The following is a 12,972-nucleotide window of genomic DNA, read 5'->3' as shown; positions in this document are numbered from 1 at the left end:
TAGCACCCCTTGCCTTCCTTAAGCGAGGATTGTGGGTCAATAAGCAAGGATCTCCTGTCAAGAGTAAAAATTTGGCAGCTATGTGCCTCTTTGTTTTCATCTTGCCATTAGAGTAAGGGGGGGGGGAGATGATGTTTTTGACTGGGTTAGTTAGAAAAATAAAACCTCTCCAGTTCTTTGGAAGTTTGCTGAGAGATGGCTGTTCGGAAACCTTTCAAGGACATTTTAGCAGATGGTTCCCATAACAAAGAGAACCTGTTTACAAGAGCTATGTTGACATCTGGGGGGTTTGGCTGGGAATGTCATTGTTATATGTTTTGATTTAATGCCTTGGGATTTTAGAGTTAGTTTTCCTTCACCTATACCCGATCATGTATTCAGTAAACCAGTTAGCTTTTAAGAAATAACACTAATCCTGGACTTTTATTTGGATAGTCGACCTGGAGGTTGACATCTCCCTTCAATTTCCTGCAAGCTTCCACCAGGCAAAGTCAAAAGTGTGGCTGGAAGGAAGTCTTAAGTTCTAGTTGGCTTGCAAGGAGGCCAGCGGGCAAGTAAGTGCGGCTGTCAGATTGGAGAAGGTACGTAAGGATGGTGGGGAATGTCCAGGCTGGGGAAGATGTTGCCGGCATGTACATGCACTATGATGTATGAGACCCCTAGGCTCTTGTGCTCCATAGCCAGACCCGACAGGAAAAGATTGCAGGAATGTGAGTGACTTACCAGGGTGACTTGCAAGCTTCCCTGCCAGCTTCCCCATTGACTTTGCTGGTGGGAAGCTGGCAGGAAAGATCACAAATGGTGACCACATGAAACGAGATCTTGCAACTGTCATAAGTGTAAGCCAGTTGCAAATCACCCATGACCATGGGGGCCCTGGAATGGCCAGAACTTTCAGGATCAATCATAAGTACAGATAATGCTTGACTTATGATCACAATTGAGCCCAACATTTATGTTGCTGAGTGAGAAATTTGTTAAGTGAGCTTTGCCTCATTTTATGGTTTTTCTTGCCACAGTTGCTAAGTGAATCACTAAGTTAGAAACACAGTTGTTAACTGAATCTGGCTTCCCCGTTGAATTTGCTTGTCAGAAAGCTGCAAAAGGTGATCACATGATACCGGGGCACTGCAACCATCATAAATATGAATCGGTTATCAAGCATCTGAATGTAAATCACGTGACTATGAGGATGCTGCAATGGTTATAACTGTGAAAAATGGTCATTAATCACGTTTTTCAGTGGTGTTATAACTTTGAATGGTCACTAAATGAACTGTTGTAAGTCGAGGACTACTTGTACCACCTGTTCAGTGTCTTTGTGTCTTCAAGCAGTTGTTGACCAAGTGTTTGTTAACTGAGGTCTATTTCTTTACAAAAAAGGGAAAAAAGTATGAAGAGTAAGGACACAATATAGAGTTTGATTTTAATTGTAATGAAGGCCTGAGACAGGATATTACAGGCTATCTTTAATAAGCTGTAAAAGAGCAAAATGTGGCTTGAGAAGAACTTGTGCTAAGACGAGGACAACCAGTCAGTGAGAACTTTGAAAAAATGTACTGTCAAACTGAGTCTTTTTGAAGGACATGTTCTAAGAAATCTCAAGCGCTCCCAGGTGGGAAAAAATGGCTGCCTTTGGAATATAATGCAAAAGAAAGACGAAGTATATAAAAAAGGAAAAATAGCAGTTAACTTACTACAATGGGCTGTCTGAAGTATTCATCTACAGCTGCATTACGGAGACCGGACAGATTTACCCCATAAAAACATTGCTGATACCTGGAAGGAAGAATGTATTTGTTTTGCTTTTTAAATTAAATTCAGAGAAAGAAGTCTTACGGATCTCGTATAACGTCAGATCCATGCATATTATTAAAACACACACACACACACACACACACACACACACACACACAAACATGAAGACTGACCAAGGCATTTTTTAATTGTAAATATATATATTCTGACTCTCTTTTTATTGGTAACTAATTAATGGAGTAATTAACTCTGTAAAAAACATCCAGAGCCTTAAGCAATTTGGTTAAAAATAAATTTTGAAAGAATTAATGGTCACAATTCAGCTATAACATTAATTGTGGTACTTATGTACTAAAACTCTCCTTAAACCTTGGATAGATAGTCAGAGGCTGGCTTTTACAACCACACCATGCATGGAATTTGGATATGGATTTCACAGGTGTTTTTTCAGAGGAAAATAATATGTTTAAAGGCAAAATAGATGGGAGGTCTCTAAGTAAAAAAACAGAAAAATAACTTAGCAAGGATACTCTGGCCTTTGAAATGGATTTTAAGCTCCAATTTAGGGAGGACTGCAACTAGGCAAGAGACTGAAATTAGGCAAACTTGAACCACATCAACATGCTCCTTTATTAAGACCATATGTATGAATGAAGATGAAAAGGAATGGCCAAAAAAGATTATAGTAGACTTATCAAACAAAGACAAAAAGCACCTGGACATAATGGGAATGTTCAGGTTTTTGAACAAGGACTGTACTCCATATGGATCTCAGTAAACATTAGTGACGACAGAGGCAATGCTGAATACAGCACTTGGACTCACACAAAGAATTGCTTCACAGGATTTTTAGTCCTGGTCTTAAGGGCAAAAGAAGTAATTATAGATTTGTGATTGATGCCACTCTGAACTTTGCTATCCATTAGAAGGGCGATAGAGACCATTTTGCAAATGGTTTATTTTCCCTACTAGAACTGTATATTGGATAATTAAATAGCAGCACAATGATTTGATTTGTAATTAGATATCTAATGTAACATTCTACTACCTCAGGATTTTTAATTTAGTTAATAAAAGAATGATTATGCCTCTTAGTTCAATTTATAGACAAGGTACATGATGAGCAAGAGCAAGGAAAAGTCTTTTATTTGTGGCCTTGCTATTGACTTTCCATTTGGACACTCTTTTCAGAAAAAAATGGAGATTAAATGGATATCCTGAACCATGGTTTGATGGACTATCTTAAAGGAACATAAAACTACAGAAGCTAGCACTAATATCCTTTTGACAACTGGTGCATTTAATAAGCAAGAAATATGTGAGCCTCAACAGCTGTGCCTTTATTCAGCCAGAATTCAAAAGAACCTGGATCCAGGTGGTGTAAGTGGAGGATATTACTATATGATAATTGCATATTAATTTGAGCAACCTTTTCCTAGTTGTTGTCTCCAGGAGATGATGAGAACAAGGGACCAACACATCTGGAGGATACCAAGTTAGGCAAAGGTGAATTAAAGTGTTCTTCAATTATGTCTCAGCATATTTATGTTGTCAGTTTGAGGACTTACATCTTCTCTTTCAAATGTTAACTTGACAGAGTTTGGTATCTTCATTTAGTCTTCTATTATTAAAGTCTTCTAAGAGAACTTTATTGATCTTGACTGATACGTCATATCAACAAAGGTATGTCATTCTCACATGCCAAACTTTTTTTTACCACATAAAGCACTGTTACAAATACTAATGTTTATGCAGAAGTGTTTCCAGGATTGAGTGTAGCAAAATCCAATATTCAGAAATTCCAAAACCTCATCAAGTTATCATCACATACGGAACAATTTTAGAAAATACAACAATCAGAAAACCATTTTCATTGGAAGTTGACATGTTACTATGAGAGAAAGAAGTACGCATTCATTAATACAAATGAGACTCCAAGGAATGTCTGTTAAAAGCACACTCCTTGTCACAATAAGTACTGCTACACAAATAATTTTGAACCACATGCTTAGCATTGCACAGTTAAATGGAAAGTAATTTAAATGGAGTTAGTTCTTCTATAAGAAACCAAGTTTAAGATAAAAAATAAAGATAAACTTAGTATTCCAGAATCAGAGTAACCATATTGATTCGGAGATACTTTTAGTAAATACATTAAGTAAATACATGTCAATGCTGCTAACATTGAATGTTCTTGCTTTGACAACAGATGGAAATGTAGCCATCCTTTCTCTTTCGCTTTTAGAGTTAGATGATGCTGGGAGGGGGGATGTGGATGAGAGTCCAGTTAGTTATAACAACAATAACTCAGCCTTAGGAATCAAGGTTATTGCGCCCAGAGCTGATAAAGATTTGGTGGGCTGGAGAGCTGGGGAGAAAGCCTGTGCTTTAAGCTAATTGGGGAATGTGATTTATGACTGTTAATTGTAGGAGGAAATTGTGCTTTGCTACTTTGTGCAGGAGGGGGGGGGATTCAGTTTTTGGCTTTAACTATCTAGTGCCAATACTTTGTTTCTTGAATAAAATATTCTTTAAGGTAAACAATGCCTCGAAGTTCTTTTAAAGAGTTTCATTTGTCGGAACCATGACATTACATTTAGTTTAAGTAAATACATTAAAATACATTAAGTAAATCAAACTAAAGTCAGATAACATTGTAAAAATAGCACATAAGGTGTGCAAGTTTTCTCCAAAAATTACACCTAGGCAAGAAAACAAAACAACCTGTAGAACTAGATTATGTTTACTACCTTAAAAAACAGGAAAGCCACAACATATTTACTTTTATAAGAGAACTATAACTATTGTTCTATATTTATAGTTCTCTTTCTATTTATAGAACTATAAATAAAGTGATTAAAAATAATATTTTGAGCCAATTTTGAAGGATCAGATGATAATATTAAAGTTAAGCTTTTATATTTATATATTTCAGCGACAGTCCTTAGAGGGATCCTAATAGATAAAGTTAAAATCCTCAAATTGAATTTTTGGTGATTTCATAGATGTGTTAGTGCCACTTTCTTGGCAAAAGTATGGGAAGAGTTTGACATTACATTCTTCCAGAATATATTCTAAATTTCTAATCTATCCTAAAATCCTGGATTTCCCACATGATCTCTTGATTAATAACTGAACATAGTGAGAACAGACTGTTCCTGGAAATACGAATAGAATAAAGTAGAGTAGAGTAGAGTAGAGTAGAATAATAACTTTGTCACTTTAAATGTACATTGATCAGTATGCATGAGATTTCGTTACATACAGCTCTCAAAAGGCAACCACTTCCAATATACACTGCATAAATGTGACAATAAAATAAATAAACAAATTTTGCATATACCCATAAACACACACAGAGAAACAACAAAGTCTGTAATACACTGTAATACACAGAAATTTTTGAAGCTGCATTTGCTGAAATGGCATTTCTCCCTTCAAGGTAAAAAAAGCTGTGGCATATAAACATATTTGTAGTCCACAGTGGTGGTATCATACAACCGGCTAGTGGTGGGGTTGTGTCCTAGATCTGAACTGCACCATCAAGATGGTAAGAGGGAAGTGTCTATATACTTTCCCCAAGAACATATTTCCATTCCATAACTCTGTTCTTAATTTCCCATTTTGTCACCTAACCTATGTATTTCAAGCTGTCAAATACTCTCTAAAAGGATTTCTGCTTAGCAAGCTCATTACTGTATTCTTACAACTCCAGATAATTACCATTTTTATTTTCCTGCACAGAGTGTAGCTATGGGACTGTTATCTATTTTATTATTTTGCAATTTTTAGTTTTTTACATTTATATTTAACTATTTAATTATATTTGTAAGAGCTACATTGGAAGGCTACATCTTGTACATTGTAAGTACACTGTTATGAATGGGCCTGTGTGTCTGTGTGTACATACTCAAATAAATTAAACTGCATAGACAATCTGTGTACATCTGTGATAAATTTAAATTTATGTTTGCAAATGGAAGTGCATAATTATTATAAGTATATTTGTGGAAGCAATAGGAGACAACTTAAAAGGAAGTGCAAAGAGAAGATGCTATAAATAATTTTCTCTACACATCATGAATTATCATGGGGTCCTTAATTACATCTTTTTAATGAGCTATTAAGTGACTCCTAAAGTAAACAAGTGCCTAACAAAATCCATCTTAAAATGCACTGCAGACATCTGTCTGTGTATTATTAAAAAGAACACTGAACAATTAAGGGAAATTTAGAAAGTCTTGTCGAGATTCCCAATTTGGAATAAATTATCTTGCAGGTGTTTCAATACTTCTCTTTCTATAAATATTGTGTGTAATTGTATATGATTGGCTTTGTATGTGGCCATTCTTTTCCATTGCAGCAGTAAGAAAAAGCAGAACAGAAAAAAAAATGTTCGTTTTGTTGCATTGTAAAAGGACAATATCATTTTAAAACTTAGGCAACCTCCACAATGCAAGACTAGTCACGTAGCAATAACACACAACACATGGAGACTTGTGATAAGTCACAATAGTGATAGTGGAGAGGGGAATGTTTGCTTTTCAGTGCAAGAAAGCAAGAGACACAAAAGAAAGATCTAAATTCCAGAGTAGGTCCACACGAGCGTATCTTGACCTAGTAAATGGCAAGAAGAACATTGTGGAGGAATGTGAAAAATGCCACACTCCTTTCCCTCAGCTGGAACCCAAGATAACATTTCATAACTATCAGCTATTTGGATTCAGTTGGCTGCTATTCTTCAAGTACATTATCCTAAGCATACCATGTTCAGATGGCCCATATGGTAACTGCATCTATTGTCTAAGGCAGGGGTTCTCAACCTTGGCAACTTTAAGACTTGTGGACTTCAACTCCCAGAATTCCTCAGCCAGCAAAGCTGGCTGAGGAATTCTGGGAGTTGAAGTCCACAAGTCTTAAAGTTGCCAAGGTTGAGAACCCCTGGTCTAAGGAGTTCTTATATTCCAGAACCATTTTGATGAAATACAGAGGGTCATCTTGTCCATAAGGAAAATATTCCATTTTTTGTTTTGTTTTTGCAAACCCTCTTTGAACAATATCTCATATGCTGTGAGGGCAGAGGGTCTCAAGTTTAGTTACTGGCATTTCAGGCAAACCACTCTATGTCAACAGCACTGATCAATGACCTGAGGTAATCACCCAGCATGGTGATTATACTAGTAGTGCAATAATATGTGAAAAAAAATCACAAATTGCCTGATATGCCTTCTTCCTCCTAACAATCCGAATGCATTAAAACCCTTTGTGTCTTGCCAAAATCTGTGCAATGTTTGCTATTTATTTATTTAAACTCTTTATATAGTTTCTTATCTCACAATATCTTTGATCTAGCTTAAAGCAGAGGAAAAACTCGGATTTACAATAGTTCAGGTTTCAGTTCTGCCAAAGTAGCTGATCCCAAATGATTTAAGAAACCATTGGAATCAATAAAGGAGAATATTTATAGCTCAGGGTTGAAATGAGGGGTTCTTGGTGCTCTCTGAGCTTTTTGTTTTCTCGCAGACATCTCATTACCCAACTGGTGTTCATCATCAACATCATCAACCTCTGGAATGCCACATCTATTCAAAACAGAACAATTTCCCTATTCTCTGCCCACTGTTACATTCAAGCAGTGCCCTCCTTCATTCATGCTTTCATTTTATGCCATGTGCTTTTATTGGTGATTTCCCAAAACTGAAGTGATAGCTACCAATTGGAGCTGCATCATCATCAAGGCACTACTGTACTGTATCTTTTTGCTGCATTTTATTTAAAGAGCTGGGGAGGGGGGAGCAGATTCCAGGCCTATTGTTCCTCTACAGCAGTGTTTCCCAAACTTGACAATTTTAAGGCATGTGGACTTCAACTCCCAGAATTCCACAGCCAGCGTTGCTGGCTGTGGAATTCTGGGAGTTGAAGTCCTCATGCCTTAAAATTGTCAAGTTTGGGAAACACTGCTCTACAGGGAGTGGGAAGGCGATGGTGGTTGGTGATAAAGAGTTCTTTAAAAAATTAAAGCTGGTCTATAGTGCAAAGTAAATATGTGTATGTTAAAAAGTAATCCAAACACATTCTTTTCTTCATTGTGGTGTCTCCAGAGGGAATCGTACTGAATTATTTTAGCCAAAACTTAAAACCAGATGATGCAAGCAATATAAAACTTCACCTAAAGTATTCCTCACTTTGTAATAAGCTGGAGCGATGAGAACATGTTCCAGGGGATGAAACCTGAATTCAACTTAAATGTGATATGATATCAGAAGTGAAGCAATTATAGGACACAAGTTCTCTCTCTCTCTCTCTCTCTCTCTCTCTCTCTCTCTCTCTCTCTCTCTCTCTCTCTCCTATTGTCTAGTTCCATTCTTAGATTTTGCTACGTTCATCACTCTTTGATATCAGCACTGACCTACTTTAAGGAAAATTCTTCATCAAGAAGCAGAGTAGTTTTTGTTGGAAAAAGCAATGAAGGGACAACATTCATTCAATTTCTAACATGACCTTAGCTAAAGCCCTATAACGAGAAGATTTAACCTTCAAACCCAACTTCACTGTTAAGAGTTCATTTCCAAAGCATGTGATTGGATTATAAACTATCTTACTTGTTCCTGATTTATGCCTGCCACAATATTTTTATTTCAGTAGTATTACTACCATGGCCTGTTGCAATTTTTCCTCATACTTTTTATTTGTTTGATTTTTGTACTGTGACTCAGTCAATACTGTATTAACCTTGCCTAAGTGCTGCCATTAAATGCTTTCTTTAATCTCCTCTAGTTCTTTGCTGTGAGCACCATTTTATGTTATTATTACCCGTTTGTTTGCAAGTGATACTCTCACTACATATAATCACTTCTTTCCTAAGAATGTATTGCCTGTAACTAAAAAGGCACCAAATGGGGAGTAGCAATGTGACCCAGGCATTAAATTACTAAGTCATTGCATGGTATTTTAATGGCAGTACAAATAGTATGACTGTAACTTCTCACAGCCTCTAAAACAACTGTGCAGGAATAGATAAATAAATACAACAATGGTCCTAAGAATCAGCTCTAAGTGCTACAATTGCAGACCAACAAAATATATATTTTGCAGTTACTTTATAGACATCTATAATTCACCACTGCTTTAAGATTCCGAGAAGCTGTTTCATCTGAAAATTCCTGTTAAATTGCCAAGCAAAACACTGTTTTGTGTGAAAAAAGTGAAACAATTATTACCAAAAATTGGCTCTGGAGTAGTGTTCCATGTAGAGTTGTTCATCGGAAAAAGGAGCCAAATGAATGTCACTAAATGTTGGAAACATCATTCCTGGTGAACAAAAGATAATATACAGTAGCAAACTTCAAATCTTCTATGTAGTCCTTAAAAAAATTGAGTGGAAATATCCAAGAGACATCATTTACTATCCATCCCATACATTTTTTTATATAAATTAACAATTAACAATTATTATTTTTTGCTGTAATTTTTGGTCACATTTTAGTAAATCTATTGACAACAAGATGATCTATTGAATACTTAAGGTGATAATGCTACCTTACTGCCACAAACTGATGAAGCGTTCATATTTTTAACACATTAACAATTAGATATTTAAATAAAATCCTTAAAAGCAAGTTCATCCACCACTATTGGAAAAACGGGATTATATTTCTTAAACTGAAGATTCAAAATATAACTTATAATTATAATAATTATTACTAATCAATCATCAACTTTTTCAGGGTTTCATTGTAGAGAATGTTAGACATTGTCAGTATTAAAAAGTAGAATATTAAGGAATATCAAATGACCACAAAGCATTGTACAAACCCTATGACTATTTCAATGCAATGTAACACTGAAATGACCACATTACAGACTTATACTGCCTATCAGTCATCCTTCACGTAAATAAAAGCTTAACTCAACATTTGGGAATGACCAGATGAAAGCATTTCAATAGGTAAATTGTTTAATAGCACATGGAGGAAAGACAGGACATTTAAAAGAAAACAAATATCCTTTAAATTAATGACTGTTAGCTAGGAAGACAATTGATTCATTTTTGTAGCTTGATGGGCAAAGTATTGTTAATGCTACTTTCAAAAAGATATTGATTATACACTAAAATTCTAAAGCTCTTTAGTCTGAAGCAAGTCACTGAACTCAGTTTTGTTCAGAGTAAGTTGTTTCAATTTAGCAATATTACAATATAAAGGCAACTCTTAGGATTAAATAATATAGAGAGAAATATATCCTTATTGCCCCCCTTTGTTCTACAAATGAGGAAAAAATATCATTAGCACATTAGTATTGAAATAGGATTTAAATTTTAGTAACAAGAACCACAGAAAGGAAACGTTTAAATGGAACAATTAGGCCAAACCAAAAATTCACTTTAAAATGTAGGTTATAAATTGTGATTCCTGGGTTAGAAAAAGCAGAAAAACACCCTACAGAGGTTGATTTTCTACACTCCACTCAACCCACATATTCTCTAAAGCAGTGCTTTATTGATAAAGCTTGCTTGTGTTACACAAGTTTTAAATAGGATTAAAAATCATTTTTTCCTCTACTTCCTGTTGAACCATATTTTGGTGCTAGCAGGGCAGAAGGAGACTGGGAGATCCCCTTTCTTGACTTAAGATTTTAACCTAGTCTGCAAACCAAGGGACATGGCTGCTGGGTAAGATAGAATCATTTAATCTATTGGCTGCATCAAGATAACTTGAGGGAAAAAATCAATTAATATGTAATATTGTGTGCTAAAAGGAAACAAGCAATCTGTCTTGCTAGTGGCTACATTTCATAAACATAGGCTTCTGTCTGTGAGATGCAGATCCTCGGAACCTGTAAATGTATAGACTCACCACTGGACTTCAGCCATTTTTTGGAATGAAGGTAACTTTCCAGCATCCTTTCATTGAACAGCATGTAACCCATTGGCTCAGAAACTATAACATCTACCCTTTCAGGTAGAGTGATTTCCTCAATTTTTCCTGAGAGAACACTGATCTTATCAGCCACGTTGTTACTCTGGACTAAAATCTGTAAAGTAATGAAATAGTAGAAAAAAAATATACGTATTAGCTTTGTTGATTCACAGATGAGTTAATGTAATATCAGTTTTGTGGATTAATGGAATTCTACCCAGCTGTCTTCACTTATCATTTTTATGGAATTCATTTTTCAAAAAAGGGATATAAATAATACATCATGTTTTTGCAATCTGTACTGTATGCTCAGCTTGTTAAGTAAGTCGGAATCAAAGTTAAATTAATTAAGATATTTATTATCAAATTTATGTAGCTACCCATATCATTGACGTGACTCTGAGCGGCGTACAATAAAATGAACAATTAAAATAGATCTTAAATAACCATTAAAACGATTAATATAAAATATAAATAAGGAGAATAAGGAGAAGGCAACAAAATCTCATATACAATATAACAATCCCCTAGGAAAAGATTTTCGCTGAGTGAAGATATAATCACTGCAATTTGATTTTTATTTGTTTTTTATTAACCTTTATGTTCCATCTTTTTAGTAAATCGACAGAAGGCTAGTATGATTCAGTTATAAATCCTGAACGTTTCTTTCCTTTACCTAATCACAGTTGTTGGAAGAAAGCGAAGCTACTGTATTAATGTATAAATTTATGGAAATATTTGCTTTCTTTCCTAAGTAGTTCTCAGAAGCTGTATTGTAATAAGAAATCATTTTACTGCCAAATTCTTATACCGAAAGCATTTTGTGCAACAGGCTAGTGAAAGATTTGTCTGTGGATATGGCAGAGTTAGGATACGAATGAAAAGACAGGTTATTGAATAGATCCTAATAAGGTTATCTGCATATTTTGCTAATTGTAATTCTAAAGCAGCGGTTCTCAACCTGTGAGTCGCGACCCCTTTGGGGGTCGAACAACTCTTTCACAGGGGTCGCCTAAGACCATCGGAAAATAATACATCATGTATTTCCGATGGTCTTAGGAACCGAGACACTGCTATGCATCCGTCTCCGCATGGCTTCCTCCGCCATTTGCAGAGAGAGAGAGACAGAGAGGCATCTCTCTCTCTCTCTCTCTCTCTCTCTCAGACTTACCTCCTGCAGAGCTCCTGATTGGCCCTGCCCCCGGGTGCCCCACCCCTGGGAGAAGCATGGCCAGGACCTTGTGGCCTTGGAGCCTCCCGGGGAAGCCCCAGGATCCCTACTCGGAGCGGCCTGCTGGAGGCTCTGCTGAGCAGGCCAGCCCTCCCGCAAGCCGCGGTCCAAGGGAGACCAGCCCCTGCGATCCCCAGCCAGCCCAACCATTGGCCCCACTGGCCGGGAAGGCGTGCCAGAGTTCAGGCTGCCGGGAAGAAAGAAGGAGATGCAGCAATGGTAGGAAAGGAGAGCCTCCTCCTGAGGCCCGGCACTGGCAGCGGCTTCCTTGCCCTCCTCTTCCTCCTCCCCTTCTTCCTCCTGCTGCCCCCCAGGCGGCTTGGGCGGGCGCCAGGACAAGAGGGGTGCCTGGGGGAGCAGCTGGGCTGGCAGAGGGGTTGGCAGGGACCGCGTGGCACCAGCCCCCACCACGGCTCCATCGATGGGCGGAGGGCAAGGCCGGGCAGCGTGGAGTCCTGGCGGGGGCGGCGGGGACCCCTGACAATGCAGCCATGCCGCCGCCACCACCGGAACCGCTGCCTCCTGTTCTGCTCCCCCTCCCCACCCATTCGGCTGAGGACATGGTGGAGGCCGGGCCGGAGACAGCGGGGACCCCCGACGATGCTGCCGTAAGAGAGAGAAAGAGAGAGAGGAAAGAGAAACAGAGGAAAAGAGAGAGAGAAAGAGAAAGAGAGAGGAAAGAGAGAGAAAGAGAGAAAGAGGGAGAGAGGAAAGAGAAAAAGAGAGGAAAGAGGGAGAGAGAGGAGAGAGGAAAGAGAAAGAGAAGAGAGAGAGGAAAGAAAAAGAGAAAGAGGAAAGAGAAAGAGAGGAAATAGAGAAAGAGGAAAGAAAGAGAGAGAGAGGAAAGAGAGAGAAACAGGAAAAGAGAGAGAAAAGAGAAAGGGAGGAAAGAGAGAGAGAAAGAGGAAAGAGAAAGAGAAAGAGAGGAAAGAGAGAGAAAGAGAGGAAAGAGAGAAAGAGTAAAGAGAGAGAAAAAGGGAGAGGAATGGCGCTTCTCCAACCAGGCTGGGCGGAGCCAGTGGAGCAGCCTTCCTGCCCCCCCCCTCCCCAGCCAGCTGGATGGGG

The 12,972-nt window shown here is 37.7% G+C and overlaps 1 protein-coding gene across 3 annotated transcripts in view; it reads right to left on the bottom strand.

Moving 5' to 3' along the window:
• Positions 1-12,972, bottom strand: part of LOC120317697 (histone-arginine methyltransferase CARM1-like) — a 57,316-nt gene that overhangs the window by 6,512 nt on the left and 37,832 nt on the right. For all 3 annotated transcript variants that reach the window (XM_039364501.1, XM_039364500.1, XM_039364502.1), the window contains exons 6-8: positions 10,614-10,791; positions 8,979-9,069; positions 1,698-1,779 (exon numbers count right to left, since the gene is read on the bottom strand). In XM_039364501.1, the coding sequence (XP_039220435.1) occupies positions 1,698-1,779; positions 8,979-9,069; positions 10,614-10,791 (351 nt within the window). The remainder of the gene's footprint in view (positions 1-1,697; positions 1,780-8,978; positions 9,070-10,613; positions 10,792-12,972) is intronic.

Source organism: Crotalus tigris, unplaced genomic scaffold, assembly GCF_016545835.1.
Source record: "Crotalus tigris isolate CLP2741 ecotype Arizona unplaced genomic scaffold, ASM1654583v1 scf7180000019762.1414395, whole genome shotgun sequence".
In the NCBI taxonomy this organism is placed as follows: domain Eukaryota; kingdom Metazoa; phylum Chordata; class Lepidosauria; order Squamata; family Viperidae; genus Crotalus; species Crotalus tigris.
The sequence above is the reverse complement of the archived record's forward strand: the minus strand, read 5'-3'. Positions and strand labels throughout refer to the sequence as shown.